Source organism: Rhinopithecus roxellana, chromosome 9 (assembly GCF_007565055.1).
Source record: "Rhinopithecus roxellana isolate Shanxi Qingling chromosome 9, ASM756505v1, whole genome shotgun sequence".
Lineage (NCBI taxonomy): Eukaryota > Metazoa > Chordata > Mammalia > Primates > Cercopithecidae > Rhinopithecus > Rhinopithecus roxellana.
Genome location: NC_044557.1, coordinates 9,755,515 through 9,772,664, shown reverse-complemented (window position 1 = coordinate 9,772,664; position 17,150 = coordinate 9,755,515). Strand labels below are relative to the sequence as shown.

The window sequence follows — 17,150 nt, the reverse complement described above, 5'->3', positions numbered from 1 at the left end:
ATCAACATATGTAACTAAACATTTTAAACTACTGTATAAAAAAAAACTCCACAACACTTCAAAGATACATAGTAAAAAAGGAACTATGTTTGCTATAAATGTGGCAAACAGTAATAGAGTTTGATGTAAAAAGACTGTTTATCAAAAAGCAACAAAACCTTATAGATTAAAATAAAAAGAATGCCCACCCAAAAAAATTTTCAAAGGACATAAAAATACTTAATAAATCAACAGGAAAATAATGTAATCCCATGTCATCAAAGTGATAACCCTTTTAACTTAGCAAATTCAAAGATTTTCAATTATATTAGGTATTTCAAACATTACTAGTAAGAATACCAAGTGGAAAAAATTCTCTAAAAAAAGTTAAGCAACCTTTAAAACTTAATATACTCTGAAACAGTAATTTCTTTTCCAGAAATTTGTCTTCTAGGTGTATATTCTAACAAAATATTCAGAAATACAGAAAAGGATGAAGGTAAACATACTCAATATGACATTTTTTCCAAAATAACAAAAAAACTGGAAGTCACTTATAATCACTAAGATTTTTCAAAACTTTTGGATGACACGAGGAAGTGTTCATTAGATAATGTTTATCGATCACCTGGCTGCCTTCAGTTTGAAGCATCTCTTGCTTCTCTTCAGGGCTTCGTTTCATTTCAAACCTCTGAATAAACTCACAATCTTCAGCAGAAATCATCTGTCCCCTAGAAAGTAAGAATAAGATGTTTTGTTCAGTAAGAGTTGAATATGCAAGCAAGTGATGGAGGAATTTTCAGTCTTTCTCTTCTCTCCTTGGCAGCAAACCACAAGGGCTGACGCAAGGGCCCTGGCATCAGACAGACCTGGATTCAACGCTTAGTTTCACCACAAATAAGACAGTGTGAACTCTCTGGAACCTGAGTTAATTTATCTGCAAAATGTGAACAATAATCACATTGCCTCTAAGGGGCTGTATTGAGGATAAAATTATATTCACATAAGGTGGTTAGTAGCATGTGGCAAATAGTAGGCACTCAGTAAAATGTCACCTCTCAGCATTACCCAGTGTCTCACCCTTATTTCCCCTCTCAAGCCAAACAACTCCCATGGCTATCTAATTTATCAAGTTCAAAGCCACTTTATATGAATTTCTATGGCCATGTCTCTCGAGTATATTCTTTCCCTCCAGATGGAAAAAAAAAACAAAACAAAAACTGATTTTCCTCCTCTCTGGAAAATAACTCTCCATCCTGACCCCACACTCTCCTATTTTCCTCCATCTCTTCCAGGGGTCGCTTCATCACTGGCTCTTCACCCTTCAAGGTTCCTCCCCAGCACTCAATCACTGAACTCTTGCTTTTGATTTCCAAACTCCTTCCTATGAGAGATTCAATCAAGAGTCCCATCTTCCCTCCCTCCCAATCATCTCCACTGTCTTCTATCTCCAGAGATAGTCTTACCATTTTCAAATTCAGCATCATCTTCCTGTCATCCCCAGTGAAGATGATATCCCGCTGTCATCTTCCCCAGTGGTGATGGTGCTGAATTTGAAAATGGTAAGACTATCTCTGTAGGAAAACAGAGCTCAACCTTCCCAACTTCTCCACTCCTCAGGGACTCAAACATACCATAGGCAAACCCCCATCCTAATCTCTAAATACAAACCCTTCCTTGTCTAAAAGCTGTGTCAGCAGAAAAGCCTTGCTAGCCCCCCGTAAGACACTGGGCACTGCAGGATTCATTCAAGTCAACTCCTTTAAGCCATCAGTGTGGTAGGAAAAGCACAGCATTTGAGTCAATATGGGGAAGAGCTCCAGTTCCAGGCGTGAAAGCTTAGCAAGTCACTATTCATCTGACCACTATTCACACCAGTAAAACAGCAACTATTAAACTACCTGCCCTAGTCCACTAGGTGGTTATGCAGATTAAATGAAAAAATATAAGAAAAAGCACTTGCTGTATATTAGAATATGGGTAAAAGCAAGTGTAAAATTAAAAAATTTTGTAATATATTTTCCTGTTGAAACAACACCAACATAGTTTTTTTGGTTTTTTGTTTGTTTGTTTGTTTTTGAGACGGAGTCTCACTCTGTTGTCAGGCTGGAGTACAGTGGCGTGATCTCAGCTCACTGCAACCTCCGCCTCCTGGGTTCAAGCCATTCTCCTGCCTCAGCCTCCCGAGTGGTTGGGACTACAGGCTTATGCCACCAAGCCCAGCTAATTTTTGCATTTTTAGCAGAAACAGGGTTTCACCGTATTGGCCCGGCTGCTCTCAAACTCCTGATCTTGTGATCCACCCGCCTCAGCCTCCCAAAGTGCTGGGATTGCAGGTGTGAGCCACTGCACCCAGCCCCAATATAGTTTTTAACTCAGTAGTTTAAAAAACTGTCCCTCCTCTCCTTACCCCAAATATTTTGAGGGACTGGTGTTCTACAAAACCCATTCGGAGAAACACTGAATGTAAAGCAGGTTCCCACTACGCACAGTTAGGCTGGGTGCAGTGGCTCATGTCTGTAATCCCAGCACTTTGAGAGGCCAAGATGGGGGATCCCTTGAGCACAGGAGTTTAAGACAAGCCTGGGCAAAACAGTGAGATCCTCATCTCTACAAAAAATAAAATAACAAAATAAGTTGGGTGTGGTGGCACACTCCTGTAGTCCCAGCTACTCAGGAGGCTGAGGCAGGAGGATCACTTGAGCCCAGAAAGTAGAAGTTGCAGTGAGCTGAAATTACGTCACTGCACTCCAGTTTGGGTGATTTTTTGAGAGCCTGTCTCATAAAAAAAAAAAAAAAGCATAGTTATAGAAGGATGGCCCACTTCCAGAGCTGCCTTGGGTCAGGCTCCCAGAGCTGAGCCCTGAGATGAAGATTCATGTACAAGTGACTTATGAAAGAAGAGCCCCCAGGAGAGGCCAGGGAAAGCAAGGAGGGCACAGGACACTGAAGCAAAAAAACTCAGCAGGATTCAAGCAAAGAACCCAGGATAGCTTTTCCTGAGCCCACAGGAGAGCCTGGTAAGGTGAGGCACTCAGAACTGTTCCCTCCCCAAGAGAAGGGACCTGAACTTGCATACGTCCTGCTACTTCTACCCTTAATCCCACCCTCTTCCCAAGAAGACCTTGATTATTACACATTCAAAAATCTATCAGTGTCCCTTCTGGGTTTTGTACACACCACTGCTATATGTCAAATTGTTTTGTATAGTTCAAATTTGCTTCTGGACTTTGTACTTCACTGTTCTGTCTTCTTGTATCAGTTTCACACTGTTTTAAGCACTGTAACTTTTTTTCACACATGCTCATTTTTTAACATTTTTAAACTATTCTCAAGCATTTATTTTTTTCAACAATTTCTTAATTACCAACCCAAAGGAGAATTTTGTCTTTCTAGATCTCTCTGAGGCAGGTGATACTATGACTACGTCTTGACACTCTCTTCATTAGCTTCCAGATTCTTCGCATCCCACTGAAGTCACTCATCTTCACTGCCTCCTGTGCCTCAGCTACTATGAAAGGCTCTCTTCATTTCTCACTCCACCTCCTGCACTGAACTCTGGCACGATCTTCCCCAGTCCCCACTCATCTCCTCCCACAGATGGCAGAGGCACTCCAGACCCTACAGGCACAGAACTGAGATTGTTAATCCCAAAGGCTAGAAGTTGGAAGCAAAAACAGACATTTTGCCCACTTGCCCTTCTGGCTAAACACTTCACATACCAGTCAGGAAAAAAAAGCACTCTGCACCCTGGGTGCAGACTAAGATAACAAGGTCATCCAGTCTAGATCTGGCCCCAAAATAAATGAAATGTTGAGCATACCCATAACTCTGAACTCCCTAGATGAAAGCAATTTTACCCCTAAATTTTGCTATGCTGATATGTAAAGGGATGTCACAACCCCTGTGAAGAAAATCATGCCAAAAGGTGGTGGTTTTTCTACCATGAAGAAGGTATACCATGAAGGTTACACTTGGTAACCTTATAATTTTGCAGGTTTCTTTTCCATTTAAATAACTGTTTCCTATTTGTCAAGCCACTCACTAACCTTTTTCTTTCCTTGTTTAATTTATTTTCTCTCTGGGTCTTCCTTCGACATTTCCATAATCCAGCAGGTTCAGGGCTCTGGTGTCTTCTATAATGACCCACAGGTAATCAGGCACCAGATCTAATAATCTTCCCCTTAAAACTACTCTCCTCTCTGCTTCCCTGCCTCTGGAGTAGCTCAGCACTAGGACAACCTTCCACCAGTGGATTTCCCTGATTCCAATCCAACCTTCTTCAAAACCATCTTCTTACCTACTACCAGGCGGCCTTCTCAAGTATATATGGGGTCATATTATTCCCTTTGGACTGTGAGTTCTACCTAGCACTTAGGCAGAGGCATTCAGTAAAAATATTTAAAATCAATTGACTAATTAACACCTATATAATCATGCACGTGTTACTTAACCTATCTGAACAGTTATCTATTCATCTTTTTAAAAGAGAATAAAAAGCCAGCATGGTGGCTCACGCCTGTAATCCCAGCACTTTGGGAGACCGAGCCGTGTGGATCACCTAAGGTCAGGAGTTCGAGATCAGCCTGGCCAACATGGTGAAACTCTGTCTCTACTAAAAATACAAAAATTGGCCGGGTGTGGTGGCAGGTGCCTGTAATGCCAGCTACTCAGGAAGCTGAGGCAGGAGAATCACTTGAACCCGAGAGGTGGAGGTTGCAGTTAGCCGAAAACGCGTCATTACACTCCAGCCTGGGTGACAAGAGTGAAACTCCATCTCAAAAAAAAAAAGAGAGAATAGGATAGAAAAACCTATGTCACTGTATTTCTATGAAAATAATGTTAAATAGGATGTTAGTGACCAAGCATGTTACTTCCTTTTCCAAATACTCATCTCCACCAATTCCTGATAAGCACAATACTCCATTCATAATTTAGTCAACTAATATTAACTGGCAGCCTGCTACGTGCCAGGCACCTTTAAGAACAGTTGACACAGCAATAAATTAGAGACCCCTTCTTTTGAGCCTGCACTCCAGTGAGGAAAACAGAACATACGCAAATACAAAAACAAATAATCTTGAAAACACACACACACACATTATAATGCTGAGGCTGTAAATGCTATGAAAAAAAAAACCAGTTCAGGTAGGGGGCTTGTGAGATCGCCTATGCAGCCACACGAATGAAGTGAGTGAAGAGGCCAAAGAATCTAAGAGTGGAACTTCCGGAGAGACAGACACACAGGTCCAAGGAGCTGAAGTTTGCTATGTGAGAAAGATCAAGAAGGCAGGAGCTAGAGAGCTGTGAGTGAGGCGGCATGATCAGACCTGTATTTTTTGAAATCACTCTTGCAGTTCTGTAAAGAATTGCTCCTACTGAGGCAGCAAGGATAGCAGAGAGAGACAGCAGGCAACAGGCAATAACAACAGAGCACATGTGAGGGGAACACAACAGGCCCAAGGCAGGAGCTACAGACAAAGGGGTGCACTCAGATTCGAGGCATCTTTTGGACATAGAGCTGGAAGAATGTGTTGATGGGCTGGACATGGACTGTGAGCAAAAGGGAAGAAACAAGGATGGCCCCAACGTTTCTGGCCTCCAAAGCTGGTAAATAAAGAAGCCTGGAGAGAGCCACACTGAACGACCTGAAGCTCCCAAGCACTGCATGTCTTCCCAGGCCTCAGCTCCCTGCCTGGACCTCCCTTCCTGGATAACTCCAGCTGTTCCTCGGCCTGGACAACTCCTGTTACTGTCTTTTTTTTTTTTTTTTTGAGTCAGAGTCTTGCTCTGTTGCCCAGGCTGGAGTGCAGTGGTGTGACCTCAGCTCACTGCAACCTCCGCCTCCTGGTTCAAGCGATTCTCCTGCCTCAGCCTCCCAAGCAGCTGGGATTACAGGCACCTGCCACCAAACCTGGCTAATTTTTTTGTATTTTTAGTAGAGACGAGGTTTCACTATGTTGGCCAGGCTGGTCTCAAACTCCTGACCTCAGATGATCCACCCACCTTGGCCCCCCAAAGGGCTGGGATTACAGGTGTCAGCCACTGTGCCTGGCCTCCTGTGACTGTCTTTATGCATTCTGAGAAAACTCCCCTAATACTCCCAGCATTTATTTGCTCCCACTTTTTGTTGTGTATCTCCTTTTGTTGTAAATATATATACTTTATATATTTCTCTGTCTTAACATTTAGCACAATTTGTTATTTAATGTGGTAAAAGTCTGTTTCCTCATGAGATCTAAACTCATGAGCAAGGATAGTATTTTATAATTCTTGTATCCTCAAGGTATAGTTTTACCAGATTCCAGTTTGACTAGAACACAGCCATACCCATTCATTTATGTACCATCTATTTATTAAGAAAAAGCTTAATCAAATATAAATGCACGTTTCAAATATTGTATTTTCATAATAACACGTTAATTTGTGAAAGACAAAAGCATATTGGGCTCTCGACACTGGGGGATGCTTCCACAGGTCTTATTATCTCAGCATAGACTGTGATAGAAGATTCACTGATTCTCCCTGTGTTGGTTCCAGCCCCCAACAATCTGTAAGCTCTTTTACGAGAGACACATTTCACACCCACTAGTGCCCACACGTCAACAGGCTCAACAGGCCCACAGTTACCATTTGGTGAACATTTGCCCACAGACCTACAGAGTGGAGGGGTTTTACAAAAGAAATTTGTGAGATGGACAACAGAACAAAAGACGGATATATAGGAAAACGGGAAAATACAACATAAGTCATAGACCATGGGTAATGAAGAACAGAAATAAACCAATTTTAAAAACTTCATGTAACTAAAAACATTCCAAACACCAATGTTACGGGGAGCTCTGGCCAGTCCACCAGTGCTTTATGATCAACAATGTATGTAGGCTATAAACAGATCCAGACTTTATAAACATAAAACTCCCTGTCCTCTAGTCTAAATGCACTCTGGACTAAATAAATTAAGAAACAGAGCTCAGAATCCTAATTTCACAGGGAATTTAAACAATTACACAGACGGTGATGAACAGAGAAAACATCAGCAAGTCTCCCCTCCTCCTGTCTTCAGTCAGTGGCCCCACAATAACCCAGTTCCTTAAAGTAGGAATCCAGAAGTCATCCGAGACTTCTCTTTCACTCCCACATATCAAATCAATCACTAAGACTCTCAAATCTATCCAATTCTGTCTATTCCAATACCTTAATTACTGCTATAGCTTCTCTCTACCTCTAGGCTTATCACCTACAAACTCAACTCACCCTTTACGCTGCTGGTAGAACAATTCAATCAAGAGGCAGATAAGATCTTCTAACTCCCAGCTACAAGATTCATTGGTTTCCAACACCTACAGCTCCTTGGAAAATGGTGAATTGTCTCAAAAAGAGAGCTCTGGGACACACACTCCTACCTGCATTCTATCATTTTCGTCTGTTTGACATGCTGACTTCACATCAGTCATGGGTTTCACAGCTTAAAAATCAGCTTGAAAAGCACTGACTGACAGGATCAAGTCCAAACTCCTTCCAACCACACACCCACACACAGCACCTTCATGATCGGCCGCTGGCTGCCTCTCTAGCCTCAGCTCTCTGCATTGCTTGCCTCCAAAACATGTATGACTCCCACCCAGTGTGCTGTTTTTGCTTCCCTGCCTTTGCTCACAGTATCTGTTCTATTCCCAAGGCTGCTCCTACTTGCCACATGGCTACATACCCGTCATCCTCAAACACTCAGTTCAGGGACCAGTCCCTTCAGGAAAATTTCCAGGGGGTAGAATTAGTTGTCTTTTTTATGTGCACTTGCCGGTCCCTGTGCATCTTTCTATTACCGCAGTTAACATACTGAATTAGGGCCGGGCGCGGTGGCTAACGCCTATAATCCCAGCACTTTGGGAGACCAAGGTGGGGCAGATCACGAGGTCAGGAGTTCGAGACCAGCCTGGCCAACATGGTGAAACCCCGTCTCTACTAAAAATACAAAACAATTAGGCAGGCGAGGTGTCTGGTGCCCGTAATCCCAGCTACTCGGGAGACTGAGGAAGGAGAATCACTTGAATCTGGGAGGCAGAGGATGCAGTGAGCCAAGACCGCCCCATTGCACTCCAGCCTGGGCAACAGAGCGAGACTCCATCTCAAAAACAAAAAAAAAAAATACTGAATTAAAATGATCCATTAATATCTCTGACTTCCCTACTAGAGCTTTAGTTCCTCTAGGGATAGTACTCTATATAGAACTTTTGTAGCCTCAAAGTCTGGAAAAATGCCTCAAACTTGGTAGGTAATCAATAAATGTGTTATAAGTGATTAAATTAACAGAAATTAAAGGATCATTTTTGTACATTATATATCCCTCCTACAACAATACAAACTATTAATACTAATATAAAATTAACACTAATATAAAACTACAGATTTCTCAATTTGTTTTTCAAAATGCATATGCAAATCTGAACTCAATTCCTTGGTAAATCAGTTATAAATATACCAAAATAAATATGAAGTCAATAAAATATGATCAAGAATACATGAATGCTCACTTTACAGATAAATACAAACTACTGAAACACCAGCACATTAAATATTAATACACGAAAGAAAGAAGGGGGAACTAAAACTTATTGTATTCAACATACTGTATTCAACAAGCAATACTAATGCTTGCATTCTAATGTGCTAATACTTTAAATACATTATTTCAGCAACAAGCCTGTGGGGTATGTCTCCCCATTTCACATTTTACTTTATTGAGCCTCAGAGTTGTGATTTGCTTAAGAACACCAAACTAATAGCAAGAACCAAAACTCAAACCTAGGTCTCTCAACTCAAATATGTATGCTTCTTACTAGTTGTATACACCACTCTAACAAGGCCACCTGCCCCCATGCTGATTGCCAGGGCATATAAGACCAGTCTAGCAGGTTTTGCCCCTTATCTCCTTCCTCCCCACATAGCCCAAGGACATTCCTCCTATGTTTCCCACTCATTCAAAAAGTACTTTCCCAGGCAGCCAGGGAAGGTCAAAAGCACTATGAGCAGCTCTGCTTCCCCACAAGGGCGCTAGGCTGTTTCCATCCCACTACACTTAACTCCCCAAGACAGCTAATTATTCTGAGGAGGAAGTGTTTCTTCCATATTTATCAGTATTTTCCCGGTATTTCTCTCATAGAAGCATGACCATGAAAAAGTCTGATACAAAAGCATATGACTGTCCATGATTCACAGCAAATTGGTACTTACTGAAGATAGGATTGCCAGTTCACTTTGTTTGCACGAACTTCTGCAGCCTTGGCAGCAATAATGTTGGTTGGGACAGCAGCATCCACAGCACCTCTGATATCCATTTTGGTCATCTAAACTTCGTAATCTTGAATGTCTTTCAACAAATCTTCAATTTAGATGCAAGGTAAAATCAGAATACTAGGTGTTTCTTTTTCTTACAACTATTATTATTGTGACTATGAATATCATGATCACTTTAATCTCCCCAGGCATTTAACTCAAAATATTAAATGTCCTAAGTCTGAAAGTATCATTATATTTCAAATCTTGTCCACTGCTCCATGAAGGCGTTCTTTAGGCTTTTGCTTTTCTAGAAAAAATTTTTCATTATTGGCACTAACACTGCAGTAAGATATTTAAAGTAATCACTTAATATACTGAAATCAGAAATCATGATTAAATAGAATAGGTATAAATATGGGAAAAGCTGTAAATTTATACAATTGTGGTTAACTTTTCTCATAGAGAAACAATAAAAATATGAATAGTACAGATAAGGCTAGTTACCTTATAAACATTTACTAAGCATCATTTTGAAGTGGCACATTAAAAATTCTGAATTCTTTCGAAAATTTCTCAAATTAAAATACACAAAGTGGGAACGTAACTTCTTAGAAGACAGTGTTTTCCTTTTCAAATAAAATTCATAGTATTTACAAAATCAAAATTCTGAGAGAAATTTTTAGAACAAATACCTATTACAATTTAGGTAAGCCAACAATGGAGGTCTGGCCGGACGCAAGAACCTACAGTAATCAAATTATATGTAATTCTCACTCCTAAACTTCCAGATACAAACGACTGATTTTAACACAACGCAAAATATAGGTTGCCACCTGCAAAATATAAATTCATGGCCATGGCCACAAAGAAGTTAAAATCCAAAATTCTATTCCGGGTTCCCAATGATCTTAATCAATTTGGAACTTAATCTCTGTATCTGAAGATTTGCTGCATAAACAACCCTGGGCAGTGCGGAACCACAGGGCCCAGGAAAAAACAGGCTTCAACCGGGTCAGGCTAGAACTCTGCAGCCAAGGAGGCTCAGGCCCAGCAGCCCGTCCTGGGGTAGCTCAAGGTGTCTCTGGACAATTACCTAAGCCCCTGAACTACTTGCACACCCAGCGAGCCAGGGCCGTGGCCCAGTCCTGGAGAAGGTATAATTTTTACCCCTCCCCCTCCACTCTCCGGTCCGCCGCTCACGTTTCTTCCCTCTGCGAAAAAGGCTCCAGAATTTCGTTTAATAAACCTGGTTGAGGCCTGGAAGAAAAGCAATCTGGCAACCGGGGGCCGAAGGAGAGGACCAAGCGGCGAGAAACCAGCACGCACCAGGCAAGCTGGAGAAACTGCAAGAGTCGCCTGACCTGGTCTGGAGCCTGAGACCAAACAACCGACGGAGTCCTTACCTCGCGAATTCTCGGGACCCCACAATGCACCCAAAGCTGTCACGAAGGGTGGTCAGGGGCGCCGGAGCCACAGCCGGGCTGAGGCGCCGAGTCAGAGCCAAGTTGGCGTCTCCTGTCAGGTCCGGAGGTCTGAGCAGCGGCGGGAGACACCGGAGCGAAAGTGAAGCGATTCCCGCACCAGGGAGAGGTTGAGGACCGCACAGGTAGAAGGAAGCCGGCGCGGCCGCAGTAGAATGACAGAGGCGCCGGTCACGTGATCGGAGGCACGTGACTGCTGCGGAAGGCGGAAGTTGGGAGAGTCCAAAGCAGCCGGAGGAGGGGCTGGCGCTGCAGCGATGCTTGTTCGCTGGGGGCAACTGGAGCGCGGTAGTCCGTGACTTGGGTCCGGGAGGGACGCAAGGCTCGGGCCACAGACAGCCTGGGCAGGTGGGAGGCGGCCAGCGTGGCGGGCACGCTGAGACCCGCCGACCCCGGACCCAGCGCCTCGCCTAGCGGAGGCCGAGGACTTCCGTCCGGAAGCAGCTAGCAGAGGCCAAAACTCTTATTTTAACCGTCATTCTTTTGAAAAGTTTGATTTCGCGCTTTCAAATTAATTTCCATTTGGATTTAACAGCTCCATGAAGCAGGCTTTCTTTTTCTGATTTTAAATAGAAAACTGGGGCAGAAAAGCTCACTTAACCTAGGGTTGCACATTTAGCAAATAATAAATTCCATTGCAGTATTTACTTTTATACTAAAAAGTTATTCGTTGTATATCTAAAATTCACATTTACAGGACGTCCGGTATTTTATCCAGCAGTCCCATCTGGAGCCCAAATTTTCCCCTAGTCCAGGCCTCACCAACTACCTTTGCCTTAAAGTAAGAATGTACTGCCCTGGAGGTGAGGTGTATATGATAGCATGTTTTCCTTAAAAAACATTGAAAGGGGCTGGTTGCGGTGGCTCATGCCTGTGATCCCAGCACTTTGGGAGGCTGAAGCGAGACCAGCTGACCAACATGGTGAAACCCCATGTCTACTAAAAATACAAAAAATTAGCCGGGTGTGGTGGCGCATGCCTGTAATCCCAGCTACTTGGGAGGCTGAGGTAGGAGAATCGCTTGAACCCAGGAGGCAGAGGTTGCAGTGGGCCGAGATCACGCCATTGCACTCCAACCTGGGCAGATAAGACAAAACTCCATCTCAAAAAAAAAAAAAAAAAAAAATTGATTGAAAAGGATTTATAACCAACACATTTTTACTAGTAAAATTAAAGTCAGACTAATCAAAGTCATGCATTGATTATGAATAAAAATATATAATAACAGTATCAAAGATTGTACTAGGTCAGTCCTTCCGTCTTAGCCAGAAGTGAAAGTCTGAGTGTTGTTTTGAAAGCAAATCTGAGGGGGGAAGCTTTCATAAAAGAGAAAAAGAAACCGATCGTGTACTAATGAACTCCTAAAAGCTGAAACAGCATGTTTTCTGTGTAACTGAACAAAGCTGGCAATGAGGCCTGATCTTCGCATTTCCTTTCTGTATCACGGCAGCCACAGACAGGCGTGATGCAGCGAGTCTCGTCAGATTTCAGGAGGCTCTCTTTTCTGGGAGGCACAAAGATATGGAACAAAATTAGGAACAGTGCAGTGAGCAGAGGGGACTGCTTCACAGGTCACCTGGGCTGGCATTCTCCGAGCATCACAACATTACCAGGCAATTTGCCTGGAGTAGGGAGAAGAGAAGAGGCGGGTACTCCAGGCATTATCTCTCTTAACATTATTTCTGTAACACTTCTATTGGAGATTTTTCTTGGTCCATTCAGGCTCCTGTAACAAAGTACTGTAGACTGGGTGGCTTATAAACAACAGAAATTCATTTTCTCACAATTCTGGAGGCTGAAAGTTCAGAATTGGGGTGCTAGCATGGTGAGGTTCTGGTGAGGATTGTCCCAGGTTGCAGACTGCTAACTTCTCATTGTAGCTTCACTTGGTGGAGAGAAGGTGAGAGAACTCTCTGGGGTCTCTTTCATAAGGACATCAATTTCATTCATGACAGCTCCACCCTCATGACCTGATCATTTCCCAAAGGTCCCATCACTTGGGAGTTAAGATTTCAACATAGGAATTTTGGGAAGACACAAACATTCGGACCATAGCAGTGATCTCAGTTACCTAATTATATATCATACCAGGGGTCCCCAGCCCCTAGGCCACAGACTGGTGGGGTCCATGGCCTGTTAGGAACCCAGCTGCACAGCAGGAGGTGAGCGGCGGGCAAGTCTCCTGTCAGATCAGCAGCAGTATTAGATTCTCATAGGAGCATGAACCCTATTGTGAACTGCGCATTGTAAGGGATCTAGGTTGCACACTCCGTATGAGAATCTAATACCTGATGAGCTGAGATGGAACAGTGTCATTCTGAAACCAGCTGTATCACCTCCCACCCTGCCTGTGGAAAAATTGTCTTCCTTGAAACTGGCCCCTGGTACCAAAAGGGTTGAGGACTGCTGTATTATGACATAAGAAAGATAACCTTTGAGCTACTTTGTAATTTCTTTAAAATTGAGCTTCAGATTTGTTATTCAAAAATGACATAAAGGGAAGTTAGATAAATCTATATGGACAGGAGAAAACAATAATATATTTATTAAGTTAATGTTTAATTTTTCACTGGAATGCAATTATATGTTTGGGGAAGATCTACCACTTAGAAGTCATCAGAAGGTAGACAATGTATGACATTTCAAAGGAATTTCTTCAGTCTGAAATATATGGAATGCTATAAACACCATTATTTCCAATCTTTTCTTTCCAAGTATGAATTGAACTTATATTTTCCCACAGAAATAGAAGAGTTCTAGTCAAAGAAAATCCTATTCTAAAATATTTGTCATGAAAACTTACCACCCCCAAGTGAAGATTATGCTACCAGCCTACCTTCAGTTACACAAGGACTTTGAGAAGTTTTTATAGGTGACTGAATAAATTATTAGTTTAATGGAAGAATGGTTTTTCCATTCTTTCACACAGTCCCCTTGGGAACAACAGGCATTTGAAAGAAGCTGGCCTAGTTTGGCCTAATGGTAACACTGAGTAGTGACGTCATGACCTCTTCACAAAGTGCTCTCACCAACTGCCCTAAAAGCTTCTGATTGCTTTGGTATTGCTGAAGTACATCTATCATCAAACATGCAGGTTTTTACTTACACTCCATACCAGTGTCCTGAATACTCATGGCAACCAAGCTTCAGATTTTCCAGGTAAGTTAATTTCATTGCATTGCACCATTGGCCCCATAAGGACAACCTCCCACAATTTGACATTTTAAAAATATGGTCCATGTGGTAGACAGCTTCTGAAATGGCTTTTAATGATCCCCACCTCCCAGTGACTCATATCCTTGTGGAATCCTCTCTTCTTGAGTGTGGGCTAGATCTACTGATGTTTCTATAAGGACCAGAAAATGGCAAAAGTAAAGGGATGTCACTTCTAAGATCAGGTTACAATGCAAGCTGCCTTGCTTGCATTCTCCTGGGTTCTTCTTACTTGCTCAGTCTGATGAAGCAAGGTTCTGTTTGTTAACCATAAAGAGGCTGATGTGGCCAAACTAAGAATAGCCCCCAGTGAACAACTAGTAAAAAATTGAAGCCCTTAGTCCAACAGGCTTCAAAGAACCAAATATGGACAACTGCATGGGTGAGCCTGAAAGTGAGCCCAGTTGAGCTTTGAAATGTCAGCAGCCAACACCTTCACTGCAGCCTTGCGAGATACCTGGCACCAGAAAACACAGCTATACTGCAGCTTGCTTCCTGAAACTCCAATAATGCATGAGATTTATTGCCCCACTCTAAAACATTTGGTCACTTGTGGAAGTTGCCTTTCTTTTTAGAAAATTTAGCAGCTTTATTAAGATATAATTCACATACCATATAACTCACCCATTTAAAAGGTACAATTCAATGGTTTTTAGTATATTCCCGGCACTATACAAATATCACCACAATCCATTTTAGCCCATTTTCGTCACTCTGAAAGGAAACCTCTTACCCATTAGTAGTCACTCTCTTCCTCTCCAAAAACCCCCCTGCCCTAGGCAAATACTAATTTTTTTTATATCTCAAGATTTGCCTATTCAGGAGATTTCTTTAATAAATGTAATCATACAATATGTGGTCTTTTGTGGGTGACTTCTTTCACTTAACATAAAGTTTTCAAGGTTTATCTATGTTGCAACATGTATCTATACTTCATTCCTTTTTACGGCTGAATGATATTCCATTGTATGATGTACCACATTTTGTTTATCTGCTTACTGGTTAATGGGCATGCAGATTGTTTCAATTTTTTAGACATTTCTGTGTAAGTCTTTGTGTGATCATAGGTTTCATTTCTGTTATTTGAGTAGATACCTAGGAGTAGAATTGCTGACTTGTATGGTAACTCTATGTTTAACATTTTGAGGAACTGCCAAACTGTTTTCCAAAGTGGTTGCAAGGCCTTGCATTCAACCCAGTAATGAATGAAAGATCTACATTTCTCCACGTCTTCACCAACACTGTCATTGTCTGTCTTTTTAGTTAAAGTAAATCCATTTCGGTATGAACAGGTATCTCACTGTGATTTTGACTTCCTTTTCCCAATGTCTAATAATGTTGAACATCTTCTCATGTGCTTATTTAGAAATTTGTACATCTTCTTGGGAGAAATGTTTACTTAAACACTTCACTCATTTTTAATTTTTTTTTTGTTTTTGAATTATAAGAGCTCTGTATATATTCTGAATTACAAGTCCCTTATTATTTACACGATCTGCAATATTCTCCCGTTTTGTGGGTTGCTTTTTCACTTTCTTCATGACGTACTTTAAAACACAAAAGTTTTTAATTTTGATTAAGTCTAATTTACCTATTTTCTTGTGCTTTTGATATTGTATCTAAGAAGGCTTTGCCTAATCCAAGGTCACAAAGATTTAACCTTATGTTTTCTTCTCAGAGTTTCATAGTTTTGGCTCTTACATTTAGATCTATGATTCACGCTGAATTAGTTTTTGTAAAGAGTGTGAATAGAGGTCCTATGTAATTTTTCTGCATGTGGATAACCAGTTGTTCCCACACCATTTACTGAAAAAAACAGTTCTTTCCCCATTGAATTGTCTTGGCACCCTGTCAAAAATCAATTGACCATAAATGTATGGGTTTATTTCTGGACTTTCAATTCTGTCCCATTGATCTACACATGTACATACCCATCCTTATACCAGTACCACACGGTCTTAATTACTGTCACTTTTTTAAATTTTTTATTTTAATTTTTAGGTTCTCAGATACATGTTTAGGATGTGCAGGTTTGTTTCATACATAAACGTGTGGTTTGCAGCACCTATCAACCCATCACCTAGGTATTAAGCCTAGCATAACTTAGCTATTTTACCTAATGCTCTTCCTCCCGCAACCCCACCCCTGACAGGCCCCAGTGTGTGTTGTTCCCCTTACTGTGACCACATGTTCTCATTGTTAAGCTCCTACCTATAAGAGAGAACATGTGGTGTTTGGTTTTCTGTTCCTGCATTAGTTTGCTGAGGATAATGACTTCTAGCTCCATCCATATCCCTGCACAGGACATGATCTCACTCCTTTTTATAGCTGCATACTATTCCATGGTGTATATGTACCACATTTTCTTTATCCAGCCTATCACTGATGGGCATGTGGGTTGATTACATGTCTTTGCTATTGTGAATAGTGCTGCAATTAAAATACGTGTGCATATATCTTTGAAATAGAATGATTTATATTCCTTTGGGTATATACCCAGTAATGGGATTGCTGGGTCAAATGGTATTTCTGGTTCTAGATCTTTGAGGAATTGCCACACTGTCTTCCACAATGGTTGAACTAATTTACATTCACACCGACAGTATAAAAGCATTCCTATTTCTCCACAACCTCACCAGCATCTGTTTTTTCTTGGCTTTTTAAGAAATTGCCATTCTGACCTGTGAGAGATGGTATCTCATTGTGGTTTTGATTTGCATTTCTCTGTCTTTTTTTTTTATTTTATTTTTCCTGAGACAGCGTCTTGCTCTGTCACCTAGCCTGGAGTGCAGTAGTGCAATCTCAGGTCACTGCAATCTCTAATCAAATGATTCTCCTGCCTCAGTATCCTGAGTAGCTAAGACTATAGGCACATGCCACCACATCCAGCTAATTTTTGTATTTTTGGTAGAGATGGTGTTTCACCATGTTAGTCAGGCTGGTCTTGAACTCCTGACCTCCTGGCCTCATCCACCTCAGCCTCCCAAAGTGCTGGGATTACAGGCATTGAGCCACCACACCCAGCCGGATTTGCATTTCTCTAATGGTCAGTGATGTCAAGCTTTTTTCATATGTTTGTTGGCTGCATGAATGTTTTCTTTTGAAAGTGTCTGTTCATGTCCTTTGCTCACATTTTAATGGGGTTTTGTTTTTTTTTTTTTTTCTTGTAACTTTGTTTAGGTTTCTTGTAGATTCTGG

The 17,150-nt window shown here is 41.6% G+C and overlaps 1 protein-coding gene across 3 annotated transcripts in view; it reads right to left on the bottom strand.

Moving 5' to 3' along the window:
- ATP6V1H (ATPase H+ transporting V1 subunit H) overlaps positions 1–11,183 on the bottom strand; it is a 128,285-nt gene extending 117,102 nt beyond the window's left edge. For 2 of the 3 annotated variants that reach the window (XM_010388010.2, XM_030937536.1), the window contains exons 1-3: positions 10,662–11,183; positions 9,214–9,361; positions 608–710 (exon numbers count right to left, since the gene is read on the bottom strand). In XM_010388010.2, coding sequence (XP_010386312.1) covers positions 608–710; positions 9,214–9,326 — 216 coding nt within the window. In that variant the 5' untranslated portion in view covers positions 9,327–9,361; positions 10,662–11,183. The remainder of the gene's footprint in view (positions 1–607; positions 711–9,213; positions 9,362–10,661) is intronic. The other variant, XM_010388011.2, reaches the window with a different exon arrangement.
- Positions 11,184–17,150: the final 5,967 nt, after the last annotated feature.